This window comes from Heloderma suspectum, chromosome 16 (genome assembly GCF_057233095.1).
Source record: "Heloderma suspectum isolate Gila_16-S chromosome 16, 16-S_ref, whole genome shotgun sequence".
Classification (NCBI taxonomy): domain Eukaryota; kingdom Metazoa; phylum Chordata; class Lepidosauria; order Squamata; family Helodermatidae; genus Heloderma; species Heloderma suspectum.
In genome coordinates, this window is record NC_139473.1 from 3,931,333 (window position 1) to 3,946,805 (window position 15,473).

General features: G+C 46.5%; 1 protein-coding gene across 6 annotated transcripts in view; it reads left to right on the plus strand.

Annotated features, from left to right (window-relative positions):
* Positions 1 to 1,043: 1,043 nt before the first annotated feature.
* Positions 1,044 to 15,473, plus strand: part of SPATA22 (spermatogenesis associated 22) — a 28,071-nt gene continuing 13,641 nt past the window's right edge. Inside the window, exons 1-2 of one of the 6 annotated variants that reach the window (XM_084823220.1) lie at positions 1,044 to 1,319; positions 11,692 to 11,749. In XM_084823220.1, the coding sequence (XP_084679346.1) occupies positions 11,707 to 11,749 (43 nt within the window). In that variant the 5' untranslated portion in view covers positions 1,044 to 1,319; positions 11,692 to 11,706. The other 5 variants (XM_084823221.1, XM_084823222.1, XM_084823225.1 and 2 more) reach the window with 5 other exon arrangements.

The window sequence follows — 15,473 nt, forward strand, 5'->3', positions numbered from 1 at the left end:
ACCTAGCAGCAGTGCAGGAGTTTAAAATACAGATTTAAAACAGCAAAGATAAAAATTTAAAAAGCTAAAATGCTAAAATGCCTGGGAAAATAAAAAGGAATAACAGTTCCCGCCAGCCTCAAGAGAAATATGCCTGGCCCCCAACCACCTGCCTTTAGATTTTATTCAAGCAAGCTTTTCCAGGATCCAGATTTTATTATTTATGCTGCTGCTGTTTTAAACAGTTCCTAATATTGTTTGTTTGTTTATATAGCACCAGCGATGCACACGAAGCTTTATAGCAATTTGTGACCATCCTAATATTTTGGCCTACAATTCCCATAATCCCTCAACATTGGCTATGCCAGCTAGGCTACAAGAGGATAGGTCTCTGTCCCAATGAGCTTCCAATCTAAAGTTTAACGTGTTTTTAGGAGATCTGCAATTAGGAGATCTAAAATATAGCATATTAATGATGTTTTGTGGAACAATTCCCACATGTTTGCCTGTTGGAGTTACCAGCTGGGATGATGTCCCTCTGAGTTCATCTTGGAAAATACTGGGGTGGGGGATTGAGGACTTAAGGCTGCTATCCTATACCCAATTCCCTAGGAGTAAGCCATTGAATTCAATGGGATTTACAACTGAGTACACTTGCATAACTTGCACTGTTAATCAGTTTGGAGGACTGAGGCCTTTAGAGAGCCATCATACGCATGTTTACTCAGAAGTAAGCCCCACTAGGTTCAATGGGGCTTACTCCTAGGTAAGGGCGCACAGGATTGTAATGTTTATAGCAGGAAAAGTGGTGTGTAAGATATCTGGAATACTATATACCCTATTATTGCTAGCTAGCTAGCTAGCTAGCTATGTATGTATGTATGTACCTTTAGAAAGAAAGAACCTCTCAGATGTGACATATGTGGTCAAGGTACAAGCCCTGCTGAGAAAGAAGCCCGTAAAATAATTGGGACTTTTCTGGAAAATAAAGTTTTCAATGGATACAACAAGGGAGGAATTGTGAAGATCAACAGAACTGTGTGGTAAAATCAGAGGTGGCCATTACATTCTGTGGACCAAAATGGCAAAATAATGGGATAATTAGAAATCCTTCCTTCAGGGGGAAAATGGGATCGTATCAACCAATTTGGCTACTCTGTAACGGAGAGGAAAAAGAGTTGGAGGGAACCAAAAACAAAGTTAATTATTATATCACTGTGCATATTAAAATAATTAGCAGCTGTTTAGATGGTGGCTCTGCAGTCCCGGCCTGGCCTTTTCCCCTCAGGGGCTGAAGACGCCTCCTCTTGACTTGGCCACACAAGCAGAGGAAGGAGAAAGTGCGTATTTGGTTTTAATGCTTCCCCCTCCCTTCTGAACATCCTTCCTTCTCCCTCTTTTCCCCTCAAGTCCTGGCCTCTGACAGTCTTAAAGAGGAGCCTTCCTAAGACGAATGCTTGGCTAATTTCTCCCTGAAATGAAGAAGGCAGAATGAGAGAGAGGCGGGTATTTCTCTGAAGCCCTTTTTCCTCACAGAGAATCTCTCACAGGAACAGAAATGTGCACAAGGCTGAGGGGCTCAAGGCTTCTTCCCCACAACCGGCCAAGCCTTGTGCCAATGGATTTAGACATTTCCCTCTGTTATGCCTCATGCTGGTGGATTTAGGTCTTTCCCGCCTTCCGTTTCATGCCATTGGATTTAGCCTCTTTCCTCCCTTCCACCTCATGCCAGTGGATTTAGGTCTTTCCCACCTACTGCCACATGCCCGTGGATTTAGGCTCTTTCCTCCCTTGTGCCTCATGCTAATGGATTTAGCCTCTTTCCTCCCTTCCACCTCATGCCAGTGGATTTAGGTCTTTCCCGCCTTCTGCCTCATGCCCGTGGATTTAGGCCTTTCTCCCCTTCCACCTCATGCCAGTGGATTTAGGTCTTTCCCGCCTTCTGCCACATGCCCGTGGATTTAGGCTCTTTCCTCCCTTGTGCCTCATGCTAATGGATTTAGCCTCTTTCCTCCCTTCCACCTCATGCCAGTGGATTTAGGTCTTTCCCGCCTTCTGCCTCATGCCCGTGGATTTAGGCCTTTCTCCCCTTCCACCTCATGCCAGTGGATTTAGGTCTTTCCCGCCTTCTGCCACATGCCCGTGGATTTAGGCTCTTTCCTCCCTTGTGCCTCATGCTAATGGATTTAGCCTCTTTCCTCCCTTCCACCTCATGCCAGTGGATTTAGGTCTTTCCCGCCTTCTGCCTCATGCCCGTGGATTTAGGCCTTTCTCCCCTTCCACCTCATGCCAGTGGATTTAGGTCTTTCCCACCTACTGCCACATGCCCGTGGATTTAGGCTCTTTCCTCCCTTGTGCCTCATGCTAATGGATTTAGCCTCTTTCCTCCCTTCCACCTCATGCCAGTGGATTTAGGTCTTTCCCGCCTTCTGCCTCATGCCCGTGGATTTAGGCCTTTCTCCCCTTCCACCTCATGCCAGTGGATTTAGGTCTTTCCCGCCTTCTGCCACATGCCCGTGGATTTAGGCTCTTTCCTCCCTTGTGCCTCATGCTAATGGATTTAGCCTCTTTCCTCCCTTCCACCTCATGCCAGTGGATTTAGGTCTTTCCCGCCTTCTGCCTCATGCCCGTGGATTTAGGCCTTTCTCCCCTTCCACCTCATGCCAGTGGATTTAGGTCTTTCCCGCCTTCTGCCTCATGCCCGTGGATTTAGCCTCTTTCCTCCCTTCCACCTCATGCCAGTGGATTTACGTCTTTCCCGCCTTCTGCCACATGCCCGTGGATTTAGGCTCTTTCCTCCCTTGTGCCTCATGCTAATGGATTTAGCCTCTTTCCTCCCTTCCACCTCATGCCAGTGGATTTAGGTCTTTCCCGCCTTCTGCCTCATGCCCGTGGATTTAGGCCTTTCTCCCCTTCCACCTCATGCCAGTGGATTTAGGTCTTTCCCGCCTTCTGCCTCACGCCCGTGGATTTAGGCTCTTTCCTCCCTTGTGCCTCATGCTAATGGATTTAGGCCTTTCTCCCCTTCCACCTCATGCCAGTGGATTTAGGTCTTTCCCGCCTTCTGCCTCATGCCAGTGGATTTAGGCTCTTTCCTCCCTTGTGCCTCATGCTAATGGATTTAGGCCTTTCTCCCCTTCCACCTCATGCCAGTGGATTTAGGTCTTTCCCGCCTTCTGCCTCATGCCAGTGGATTTAGGCACTTACCGCCCCTGTGCCTCATGCTAATGGATTTAGGCCTTTCTCCCCTTCCACCTCATGCCAGTGGATTTAGGTCTTTCCCGCCTTCTGCCTCATGCCAGTGGATTTAGGCTCTTTCCGCCCTTGTGCCTCATGCTGATGGATTTAGGCCTTTCTCCCCTTCCGCCTCATGCCAGTGGATTTAGGTCTTTCCCGCCTTCTGCCTCATGCCAGTGGATTTAGGCTCTTTCCTCCCTTGTGCCTCATGCTAATGGATTTAGGCCTTTCTCCCCTTCCGCCCCGTGCCATTGGATTTAGGCTCTTTCCTCCCTTCCGCCTCATGCCAGTGGATTTAGGTCTTTCCCGCCTTCTGCCTCATGCCCATGGATTTAGGCACTTTCCTCCCTTGTGCCTCATGCTAATGGATTTAGGCCTTTCTCCCCTTCCGCCTCATGCCAGTGGATTTAGGTCTTTCCTGCCTTCTGCCTCATGCCAGTGGATTTAGGCTCTTTCCGCCCTTGTGCCTCATGCTAATGGATTTAGGCCTTTCTCCCCTTCCACCTCATGCCAGTGGATTTAGGTCTTTCCCGCCTTCTGCCTCATGCCAGTGGATTTAGGCTCTTTCCGCCCTTGTGCCTCATGCTGATGGATTCAGGCCTTTCTCCCCTTCCGCCTCATGCCAGTGGATTTAGGTCTTTCCCGCATTCTGCCTCATGCCCGTGGATTTAGGCTCTTTCCTCCCTTGTGCCTCATGCTAATGGATTTAGGCCTTTCTGCCCTTCCACCTTATGCCAATGGATTTAGGCTCTTTCCTCCCTTCCGCCTCATGCCAGTGGATTTAGGCTCTTTCCTCCCTTCCGCCTCATGCCAGTGGATTTCGGTCTTTCCCGTTTTCTGCCCCATGCCCGTGGATTTAGGCTCTTTCCTCCCTTGTGCCTCATGCCAATGGATTTAGGCTCTTTCCTCCCTTCCGCTTCATGCCAATGGATTTAGGCTCTTTCCACCCTTCCGCTTCATGCCAGTGGATTTAGGCTTTTTCCTCCCTTGTTGTTGTTGTTGTTGTTGTTCAGTCGTTCAGTCGTGTCCGACTCTTCGTGACCCCATGGACCATAGCACGCCAGGCCTTCCTGTCCTGCGCTCTCTCCCGGAGCGTGCTCAAGTTTATATTCATTGCATCCGTGATGCTATCTAGCCATCTCATCCTCTGCCGTCCCCTTCTCCTTTTGCCTTCAGTCTTTCCCAGCATCAGGGTCTTTTCCAGGGAGTTTTCTCTTCGCATTAGGTGGCCAAAATATTGGAGCTTCAGCTTCATTATCTGTCCTTCCAATGAGCCGTCCGGGTTGATTTCCTTTAGGATGGACTGATTTGACCTCCTTGCAGTCCAGGGCACTCGTAAGAGTCTTCTCCAGCACCAGAGTTCGAAAGCATCAATTCTTCGGCGCTCAGCCTTCCTTATAGTCCAGCTCTCACAGCCATACATTACTACTGGGAAAACCATAGCTTTGATTAGACGGACCTTTGTCGGCAAGGTGATGTCTCTGCTTCTTACTATGCTGTCTAGGTTGGCCATAGCTTTCCTCCCAAGGAGCAAGCGTCTTTTAATTTCATGGCTACAGTCACCGTCTGCGGTGATCTTGGAGCCCAAGAAAGTAAAATCTGTCACTGCTTCCATTTCTTCCCCTTCTATATGCCAGGAAGTGATGGGGCCAGATGCCATGATCTTAGTTTTTTTAATGTTGAGTTTCAAACCAGCTTTTGCACTCTCCTCTTTCACCCTCAACAAGAGGCTCTTGAGATCCTCTTCGCTTTCTGCCATTAGGGTGGTATCGTCTGCATATCGGAGGTTGTTGATAATTCTCCCAGCAATCTTAATTCCGACCTCTGATTCATCCAACCCGGCATTTCTCATGATGTACTCTGCATATAAGTTAAATAAGCAGGGTGACAATATGCAGCCTTGTCGTACTCCTTTCCCAATTTTGAACCACTCGGTTGTTCCATGTCTGGTTCTTACTGTTGCTTCTTGACCCTCGTACAGGTTTCTCAGGAGACAGATAAGGTGGTCTGGTACTCCCATCACTTTAAGAATTTGCCACAGTTTATTGTGATCCACACAATCAAAGGCTTTAGCGTAGTCAATGAAGCAGAAATAGACGTTTTTCTGGAATTCTCTTGCTTTCTCCATGATGTAGCGAATGTTGGCGATTTGATCTCTAGTTCCTCTGCCTCTTCGAAACCCAGCTTGTACTTCCGGTAGTTCTCGGTTCGCATACTGCTGAAGCCTAGCTTGTAGGATTTTGAGCATCACCTTGCTGGCATGTGAAATGAGCGCAATTGTGCGGTAGTTTGAACACTCTTTGGCGTTGCCCTTCTTTGGAATTGGAATGTAAACTGACCTTTTCCAGTCTTGTGGCCACTGTTGAGTGTTCCAGATTTGTTGGCATATTGAATGCAGCACTTTAACAGCATCATCTTTTAGGATTTTAAATAGCTCGGCTGGAATACTGTCATCTCCGCTAGCTTTGTTGTTACTAATGCTTCCTAAGGCCCACTTGACTTCACTCTCTAGGATGTCCGGCTCAAGTTCAGTGACCGCACTATCATGGCTATCAGGGACATTCAGATCTTTCCTGTATAGTTCTTCTGTGTATTCTTGCCACCTCTTCTTAATCTCATCTGCTTCTGTTATGTCCCTGCCTTCTTTGTCCTTTATCATGCCCGTCTTTGCACAAAACGTTCCCTTGAGATCTCCAATTTTCTTGAAGAGATCTCTAGTCTTTCCCATTCTGTTGTTTTCCTCGATTTCTTTGCATTGTTCATTTAAGAAGGCCTTCTTGTCTCTCCTTGCTATTCTCTGGAACTCTGCATTCAGTTGGGTATATCTTCCCCTTTCTCCCTTGCTTTTCGCTTCCCTTCTTTCCTCAGCTACTTGTAAAGCCTCATCAGACAGCCACTTGGCTTTCTTGCATTTCTTTTTCTTTGGGACGGATTTCGTTGCTGCCTCCTGAACAATGTTACGGACCTCCGTCCATAGTTCCTCAGGCACTCTGTCTATCAGGCCTAATCCCTGAAATCTATTCCTCACCTCCACTGTATATTCATCAGGGATATGATTTAGGTCATACCTGAACGGTTTAGTGGTTTTCCCGACGTTCTTCAATTTAAGCCGAAATTTTGGAAGAAGCAGCTCATGATCTGAGCCACAGTCAGCTCCAGGTCTTGTTTTGACTGACTGTATGGAGCTTCTCCATCTTTGGCTGCAAAGGACATAATCAATCTGATTTCGATATTGACCATCTGGTGACGTCCATGTGTAGAGTCGCCTCTTGTGTTGTTGGAAAAGAGTGTTTGCTATGATCAGCATGTTCTCTTGGCAAAACTCTATTAGCTTTTGTCCTGCTTCATTTTGTACACCAAGGCCATGCCTGCCTGTTATCCCGGTGATTTCTTGACTTCCTACTTTAGCATTCCAATCCCCTATGATGAAGAGGACATCTTTTTTTGGTGTTAGTTCTAGAAGGTGTTGTAGGTCTTCATAGAACCGATCAACCTCAACTTCTTCGGCATCAGTGGTTGGGGCATAGACTTGAATTACTGTGATGTTGAATGGTTTGCCTTGGATTCGTACTGAGATCATTCTATCATTTTTAAGATTGTACCCCAGTACTGCTTTTCCCACCCTTTTGTTGACTATGAGTGCTACTCCATTTCTTCTAAGGGATTCTTGCCCACAATTTAGGCCTTTCTCCCCTTCTGCCTCATGCCAGTGGATTTAGGCTCTTTCCCGCCTTCTACTTCATGCCAATGGATTTAGGCTTTTTCCTCCCTTGTGCCTCATGCTAATGGATTTAGGCCTTTCTCCCCTTCCGCCTCATGCCAGTGGATTTAGGTCTTTCCCGCCTTTTGCCTCATGCCAGTGGATTTAGGCTCTTTCCTCCCTTGTGCATCATGTTAATGGATTTAGGCCTTTCTCCCCTTCCGCCTCATGCCAGTGGATTTAGGCTCTTCCTGCCTTCTGCCTCATGCCAGTGGATTTAGGCTCTTTCCCGCCTTCTACTTCATGCCAATGGATTTAGGCTCTTTCCTCCCTTGTGCCTCATGCCAATGGATTTAGGCCTTTCTCCCCTTCCGCCTCATGCCAGTGGATTTAGGCTCTTTCCTCCCTTGTGCCTCATGCCAATGGATTTAGGCCTTTCTCCCCTTCCGCCTCATGCCAGTGGATTTAGGCTCTTCCTGCCTTCTGCCTCATGCCAGTGGATTTAGGCTGTTTCCCGCCTTCTACTTCATGCCAGTGGATTTAGGCTCTTTCCTCCCTTGTGCCTCATGCCAATGGATTTAGGCCTTTCTCCCCTTCCACCTCATGCCAGTGGATTTAGGTCTTTCCCGCCTTCTGCCTCATGCCAGTGGATTTAGGTCTTTCCCGCCTTCTGCCTCATGCCCGTGGATTTAGGCTCTTTCCTCCCTTGTGCCTCATGCTAATGGATTTAGGCCTTTCTCCCCTTCCGCCTCATGCCAGTGGATTTAGGTCTTTCCCGCCTTCTGCCTCATGCCAGTGGATTTAGGCTCTTTCCGCCCTTGTGCCTCATGCTAATGGATTTAGGCCTTTCTCCCCTTCCACCTCATGCCAGTGGATTTAGGTCTTTCCCGCCTTCTGCCTCATGCCAGTGGATTTAGGCTCTTTCCGCCCTTGTGCCTCATGCTGATGGATTTAGGCCTTTCTCCCCTTCCGCCTCATGCCAGTGGATTTAGGTCTTTCCCGCCTTCTGCCTCATGCCCGTGGATTTAGGTCTTTCCCGCCTTCTGCCTCATGCCCGTGGATTTAGGTCTTTCCCGCCTTCTGCCTCATGCCCGTGGATTTAGGCCTTTCTCCCCTTCCGCCTCATGCCAGTGGATTTAGGTCTTTCCCGCCTTCTGCCTCATGCCAGTGGATTTAGGTCTTTCCCGCCTTCTGCCTCATGCCCGTGGATTTAGGTCTTTCCCGCCTTCTGCCTCATGCCCGTGGATTTAGGCCTTTCTCCCCTTCTGCCTCATGCCAGTGGATTTAGGCCTTTCTCCCCTTCCGCCTCATGCCAGTGGATTTAGGCTCTTTCCTGCTTTCTGCCTCATGCCAGTGGATTTAGGCTTTTTCCTCCCTTGTGCCTCATGCCAATGGATTTAGGCCTTTCTCCCCTTCTGCCTCATGCCAGTGGAATTTAGGCTCTTTCCTCCCTTGTGCCTCATGCCAATGGATTTAGGCCTTTCTCCCCTTCCGCCTCATGCCAGTGGATTTAGGCTCTTCCTGCCTTCTGCCTCATGCCAGTGGATTTAGGCTCTTTCCCGCCTTCTACTTCAGGCCAATGGACTTAGGCTCTTTCCTCCCTTGTGCCTCATGCCAATGGATTTATGCCTTTCTCCCCTTCCGCCTCATGCCAGTGGATTTAGGCTCTTTCCTCCCTTGTGCCTCATGCCAGTGGATTTAGGCTCTTTCCCGCCTTCTACTTCATGCCAATGGATTTAGGCTCTTTCCTCCCTTTTGTTGTTGTTGTTGTTGTTGTTGTTCAGTCGTTCAGTCGTGTCCGACTCTTCGTGACCCCATGGACCATAGCACGCCAGGCCTTCCTGTCCTGCGCTCTCTCCCGGAGTGTGCTCAAGTTCATATTCATTGCATCGGTGATGCTATCTAGCCATCTCATCCTCTGCCGTCCCCTTCTCCTTTTGCCTTCAGTCTTTCCCAGCATCAGGATCTTTTCCAGAGAGTTTTCTCTTCGCATTAGGTGGCCAAAATATTTGAGCTTCAGCTTCAGTATCTGTCCTTCCAGTGAGCACTCAGAGTTGATTTCCTTTAGGATTGACTGATTTGACCTCCTTGCAGTCCAGGGGACTCGTAAGAGTCTTCTCCAGCACCACAGTTCGAAAGCATCAATTCTTCGGCGCTCAGCCTTCCTTCTAGTCCAGCTCTCACAGCCATACATTACTACTGGGAAAACCATAGCTTTGATTAGACGGACCTTTGTCGGCAAGGTGATGTCTCTGCTTCTTACTATGCTGTCTAGGTTTGCCATAGCTTTCCTCCCCAGGAGCAAGCGTCTTTTAATTTCATGGCTACAGTCACCGTCTGCGGTGATCTTGGAGCCCAAGAACGTAAAATCTGTCACTGCTGCCATTTCTTCCCCTTCTATATGCCAGGAAGTGATAGGGCCAGATGCCATGATCTTAGTTTTTTTAATGTTGAGTTTCAAACCAGCTTTTGCACTCTCCTCCTTCACCCTCAACAAGAGGCTCTTTAGATCCTCTTCGCTTTCTGCCATTAGGGTGGTATCGTCTGCATATCGGAGGTTGTTGATAATTCTCCCAGCAATCTTAATTCCGACCTCTGATTCATCCAACCCGGCATTTCTCATGATGTACTCTGCATATAAGTTAAATAAGCCGGGTGACAATATACAGCCTTGTCGTACTCCTTTCCCAATTTTGAACCACTCGGTTGTTCCATGTCTGGTTCTTACTGTTGCTTCTTGACCCTCGTACAGGTTTCTCAGGAGACAGTTAAGGTGGTCTGGTACTCCCATCACTTTCAGAATTTGCCACAGTTTATTGTGATCCACACAATCAAAGGCTTTAGCGTAGTCAATGAAGCAGAAATAGACGTTTTTCTGGAATTCTCTTGCTTTCTCCATGATGCAGCGAATGTTGGCGATTTGATCTCTAGTTCCTCTGCCTCTTCAAAACCCAGCTTGTACTTCCGGTAGTTCTCGGTTCGCATACTGCTGAAGCCTAGCTTGTAGGATTTTGAGCATCACCTTGCTGGCATGTGAAATGAGCGCAATTGTGCGGTAGTTTGAACACTCTTTGGCGTTGCCCTTCTTTGGAATTGGAATGTAAACTGACCTTTTCCAGTCTTGTGGCCATTGTTGAGTGTTCGAAATTTGTTGGCATATTGAATGCAGCATTTTAACGGCATCATCTTTTAGGATTTTAAATAGCTCAGCTGGAATACTGTCATCTCCACTAGCTTTGTTGTTACTAATGCTTCCTAAGGCCCACTTGACTTCACTCTCTAGGATGTCCGGCTCAAGTTCAGTGACCGCACTATCATGGCTATCAGGGACATACAGATCTTTCCTGTAGAGTTCTTCTGTGTATTCTTGCCACCTTTTCTTAATCTCATCTGCTTCTGTTAGGTCCCTGCCTTCTTTGTCCTTTATCATGCCCGTCTTTGCACAAAACGTTCCCTTGAGATCTCCGATTTTCTTGAAGAGATCTCTAGTCTTTCCCATTCTATTGTTTTCCTCAATTTCTTTGCATTGTTCATTTAAGAAGGCCTTCTTGTCTCTCCTTGCTATTCTCTGGAACTCTGCATTCAGTTGGATATATCTTCCCCTTTCTCTTTTGCTTTTCGCTTCCCTTCTTTCCTCAGCTACTTGTAAAGCCTCATCAGACAGCCACTTAGCTCTCTTGCATTTCTTTTTCTTTGGGATGGATTTCGTTGCTGCCTCCTGAACAATGTTACGGACCTCCGTCCATAGTTCCTCAGGCACTCTGTCTATCAGGTCTAATCCCTGAAATCTATTCCTCACCTCCACTGTATATTCATAAGGGATATGATTTAGTTCATACCCGAATGGTTTAGTGGTTTTCCCTACGTTCTTCAATTTAAGCTGAAATTTTGCAACAAGAAGCTCATGATCTGAGCCACAGTCAGCTCCAGGTCTTGTTTTGACTGACTGTATAGAGCTTCTCCATCTTTGGCTGCAAAAGACATAATCAATCTGATTTCGATATTTACCATCTCGTGATGTCCATGTGTTCCTCCCTTGTACCTCATGCTAATGGATTTAGGCCTTTCTCCCCTTCCGCCTCATGCCAGTGGATTTAGGCTCTTTCCTGCCTTCTGCCTCACGCCGGTGGATTTAGGCTCTTTCCTCCCTTGAGCCTCATGCCAATGGATTTAGGCCTTTCCCGCCTTCCACTTCATTCTGTTGTAGATTGTGTGTTTGTGATCAAATCAAATCTTACTATTCCAATGGATTTAGGCCTTTCTCCCCTTCTGCCTCATGCCAGTGGAGTTAGGCTCTTTCCTCCCTTGAACCTCATGCCAGTGGATTTAAGACATTCCCACCTTCCACTTCATTCCAATGGATTTAGGCCTTTCTCCCCTTCTGCCTCATGCCAGTGGATTTAGGATCTTCCCTGCCTTCCACTTCATGCCAATGGATTTAGGCCTTTCCCGGCTTCTCCTTCATTCCAATGGATTTAGGCCTTTCTCCCCTTCTGCCTCATGCTAATGGAGTTAGGCTCTTTTCTCCCAGCCACTTCATGACAATGGATTTAGGCACTTTCCCTCATTCTGCCTCATGCTAATGGATTTAGGCACTTTCCTGCTTTCCCCACTTTCATGTTTGTGTGTGTGTATTCTGTTTTCAGCAAATTTAGCACAATCTGTTTATAAATTACAGTATACTTTACTAATGAATTTCAACTGTCTTAAAAGCTATGTTCATATTGCTCTATAAGAACAGGGGTACTCAGTAAATTGTATTTTTTTGTCCGCAGATATATTGAACAAACATGAAGAGGAATTTCACCAACAATTCAACTCGTAGTACAGCAGGTATCAAAATTTCATTGCTGCTGAATTTGAAAATTATTAGAATTACTAACGAAAGGCCCATCAAGATGGGGAGAGGGTGCTATATATTGCAGGGATCTAGGTTAAGGCATGGGGGAAAGGCGTATAAAAGTCTCCTAGGACACCCACTATATGGGGTGGTGGGAAGTAATTATCGCCACTGTAACCCTGATGTCCCCCACCTACATGGAATGCTTTATTTTCCCTCATATGAGTGAATTGCAGTCATTGATCCTGCTTGGATGTAACAGCAGCGTTTGGTGGCAATTTGTGGGTTAATTAATTAATTTTGAGGGTGTGACGCACATCCCTGCAACCCATTGGTTAATTAACTCACAAATTGCTGCCAAAGACAGCCATTACATCCAAATAGGGCTATTCAGTTAGGTGGGAGAGTAAGTAACCTGTCTTTTTTCTTATGTCACCCTAGAAAGCAGGGATGGGAAACCTCAGGTCCGTGGGCCAAAAGTGGCTCTCCTGGGTTCCCCGGATAGTCACGCCTCCTTCCCCTGACTCTGCCTCCTTCCCCTGACTCCACCTCCTTCCCCCAACCAGCAATTGTTTGGTTTGTTTCCTGGCTTTTGTGTGGGTTCCCCCCCCTTTTATTTATTTAATTTATTGTTTTGCTACTACAGTGCAAACTCCCAGTAGATAAGCAAAGGAAAACATTTAATCTTGCATTGATTCATAAATATAAATGAGAACAAAGAAGAGTTATAAACATAATGAAACTCATGCCAGTTAAATTTCCCCTAACAGTAAATAAGGTTGTTGTTGTTGTTGTTCAGTCGTTCAGTCGTGTCCGACTCTTCGTGACCCCATGGACCATAGCACGCCAGGCCTTCCTGTCCTGTGCTCTCTCCCGGAGCGTGCTCAAGTTCATATTCATTGCATCGGTGATGCTATCTAGCCATCTCATCCTCTGCCGTCCCCTTCTCCTTTTGCCTTCAGTCTTTCCCAGCATCAGGGTCTTTTCCAGAGAGTTTTCTCTTCGCATTAGGTGGCCAAAATATTTGAGCTTCAGCTTCAGTATCTGTCCTTCCAATGAGCAGTCAGGGTTGATTTCCTTTAGGATGGACTGATTTGACCTCCTCGCAGTCCAGGGGACTCGTAAGAGTCTTCTCCAGCACCACAGTTCGAAAGCATCGATTCTTCGGCGCTCAGCCTTCCTTCTAGTCCAGCTCTCACAGCCATACATTACTACTGGGAAAACCATAGCTTTGATTAGACGGACCTTTGTCGGCAAGGTGATGTCTCTGCTTCTTACTATGCTGTCTAGGTTTGCCATAGCTTTCCTCCCCAGGAGCAAGCGTCTTTTAATTTCATGGCTACAGTCACCGTCTGCGGTGATCTTGGAGCCCAAGAAAGTAAAATCTGTCACTGCTTCCATTTCTTCCCCTTCTATATGCCAGGAAGTGATAGGGCCAGATGCCATGATCTTAGTTTTTTTAATGTTGAGTTTCAAACCAGCTTTTGCTCTCTCCTCTTTCACCCTCAACAAGAGGCTCTTGAGATCCTCTTCGCTTTCTGCCATTAGGGTGGTATCGTCTGCATATCGGAGGTTGTTGATAATTCTCCCAGCAATCTTAATTCCGACCTCTGATTCATCCAGCCCGGCATTTCTCATGATGTACTCTGCATATAAGTTAAATAAGCAGGGCGACAATATGCAGCCTTGTCGTACTCCTTTCCCAATTTTGAACCACTCGGTTGTTCCATGTCTGGTTCTTACTGTTGCTTCTTGACCCTCGTACAGGTTTCTGAGGAGACAGGTAAGGTGGTCTGGTGCTCCCATCACTTTAAGAATTTGCCACAGTTTGTTGTGATCCACACAATCAAAGGCTTTAGCGTAGTCAATGAAGCAGAAATAGACGTTTTTCTGGAATTCTCTTGCTTTCTCCATGATGCAGCGAATGTTGGCGATTTGATCTCTAGTTCCTCTGCCTCTTCAAAACCCAGCTTGTACTTCCGGTAGTTCTCGGTTCGCATACTGCTGAAGCCTAGCTTGTAGGATTTTGAGCATCACCTTGCTGGCATGTGAAATGAGCGCAATTGTGCGGTAGTTTGAACACTCTTTGGCGTTGCCCTTCTTTGGAATTGGAATGTAAACTGACCTTTTCCAGTCTTGCGGCCATTGCTGAGTGTTCCAAATTTGTTGGCATATTGAATGCAGTGCTTTACAGCGTCATCTTTTAGGATTTTAAATAGCTCAGCTGGGAGACTGTCATCTCCACTAGCTTTGTTGCTAGTAATGCTTCCTAAGGCCCACTTGACTTCACTCTCTAGGATGTCCGGCTCAAGTTCAGTGACCGCACTATCATGGCTATCAGGGACATTCAGATCTTTCCTGTATAGTTCTTCTGTGTATTCTTGCCACCTCTTCTTAATCTCATCTGCATCTGTTAGGTCCCTGCCTTCTTTGTCCTTTATCATGCCCGTCTTTGCACAAAACGTTCCCTTGAGATCTCCGATTTTCTTGAAGAGATCTCTAGTCTTTCCCATTCTGTTGTTTTCCTCCATTTCATTGAAGAAGGCCTTCTTGTCTCTCCTTGCTATTCTCTGGAACTCTGCATTCAGTTGGGTATATCTTCCCCTTTCTCCCTTGCTTTTTGCTTCCCTTCTTTCTTCAGCTACTTGTAAAGCCTCATCAGACAGCCACTTGGCTTTCTTGCAGTTCTTTTTCTTTGGGATGGATTGAGTTGCTGCCTCCTGAACAATGTTACGGACCTCCGTCTATAGTTCCTCAGGCACTCTGTCTATCAGGTCTAATCCCTGAAATCTATTCCTCACCTCCACTGTATATTCATAAGGGATATGATTTAGTTCATACCCGAATGGTTTAGTGGTTTTCCCTACGTTCTTCAATTTAAGCCGAAATTTTGCAACAAGAAGCTCATGATCTGAGCCACAGTCAGCTCCAGGTCTTGTTTTGACTGACTGTATAGAGCTTCTCCATCTTTGGCTGCAAAGGACATAATCAATCTGATTTCGATACTGAATCCTGAATTTTATTGTTGCAAGATAAAATAGATACCATTTTTCTATAAAGGAATTATTTACTTATCGTCCCTCTCTGACTCTAATCATATGAGTTAGTTCCATCATGGGGGCCATATCCCAAACCCTCATACACCAGTCATTGATTACTGGAGGGTTAAACCTCTTCCACCTATAGCTTGTTGCCATACAGGCAGCTATCAGTAAATGAGTAATCATTCCCTCATCATCAATCTCAAAGATTAAAATGTCTCTCCTAAGGCTTAGTTACTGTCAGTAAAAGCTTTAAGCTCCAATATGTGAGTGTTTTTTGTATTTTTGGCCCTATGTCTTTTGCCTTCAGCCATGCCCACCACTGGAATACCACCCTTGAGAGGTGAAGGAGGTTACCTATTCTGGCTATAAAGGACCATGTACATCAAGGAAGATTAATTAACTAACTAAAGGCACAATCCTATGCATGTTTAGGCAGAAAAAGGTCCTACAACTCCCAGCACTCCCCAATCAACCGCCCCCTCCCCCATTGACATTCAGATTGTAGACTCTTTGGGGCGGAACCTGTATTTTGTTTTTGGGGTGTGTGTGTGCTGTCATTCTGTAAAGTGACATGAACATTCATGATGCTATTTAAATAATAAGCAACCATTATTCCTTGGCTGTGAAAATAAGTTGGAAAGGATGGGGGAATAACTTGGCAAACAGATATAAT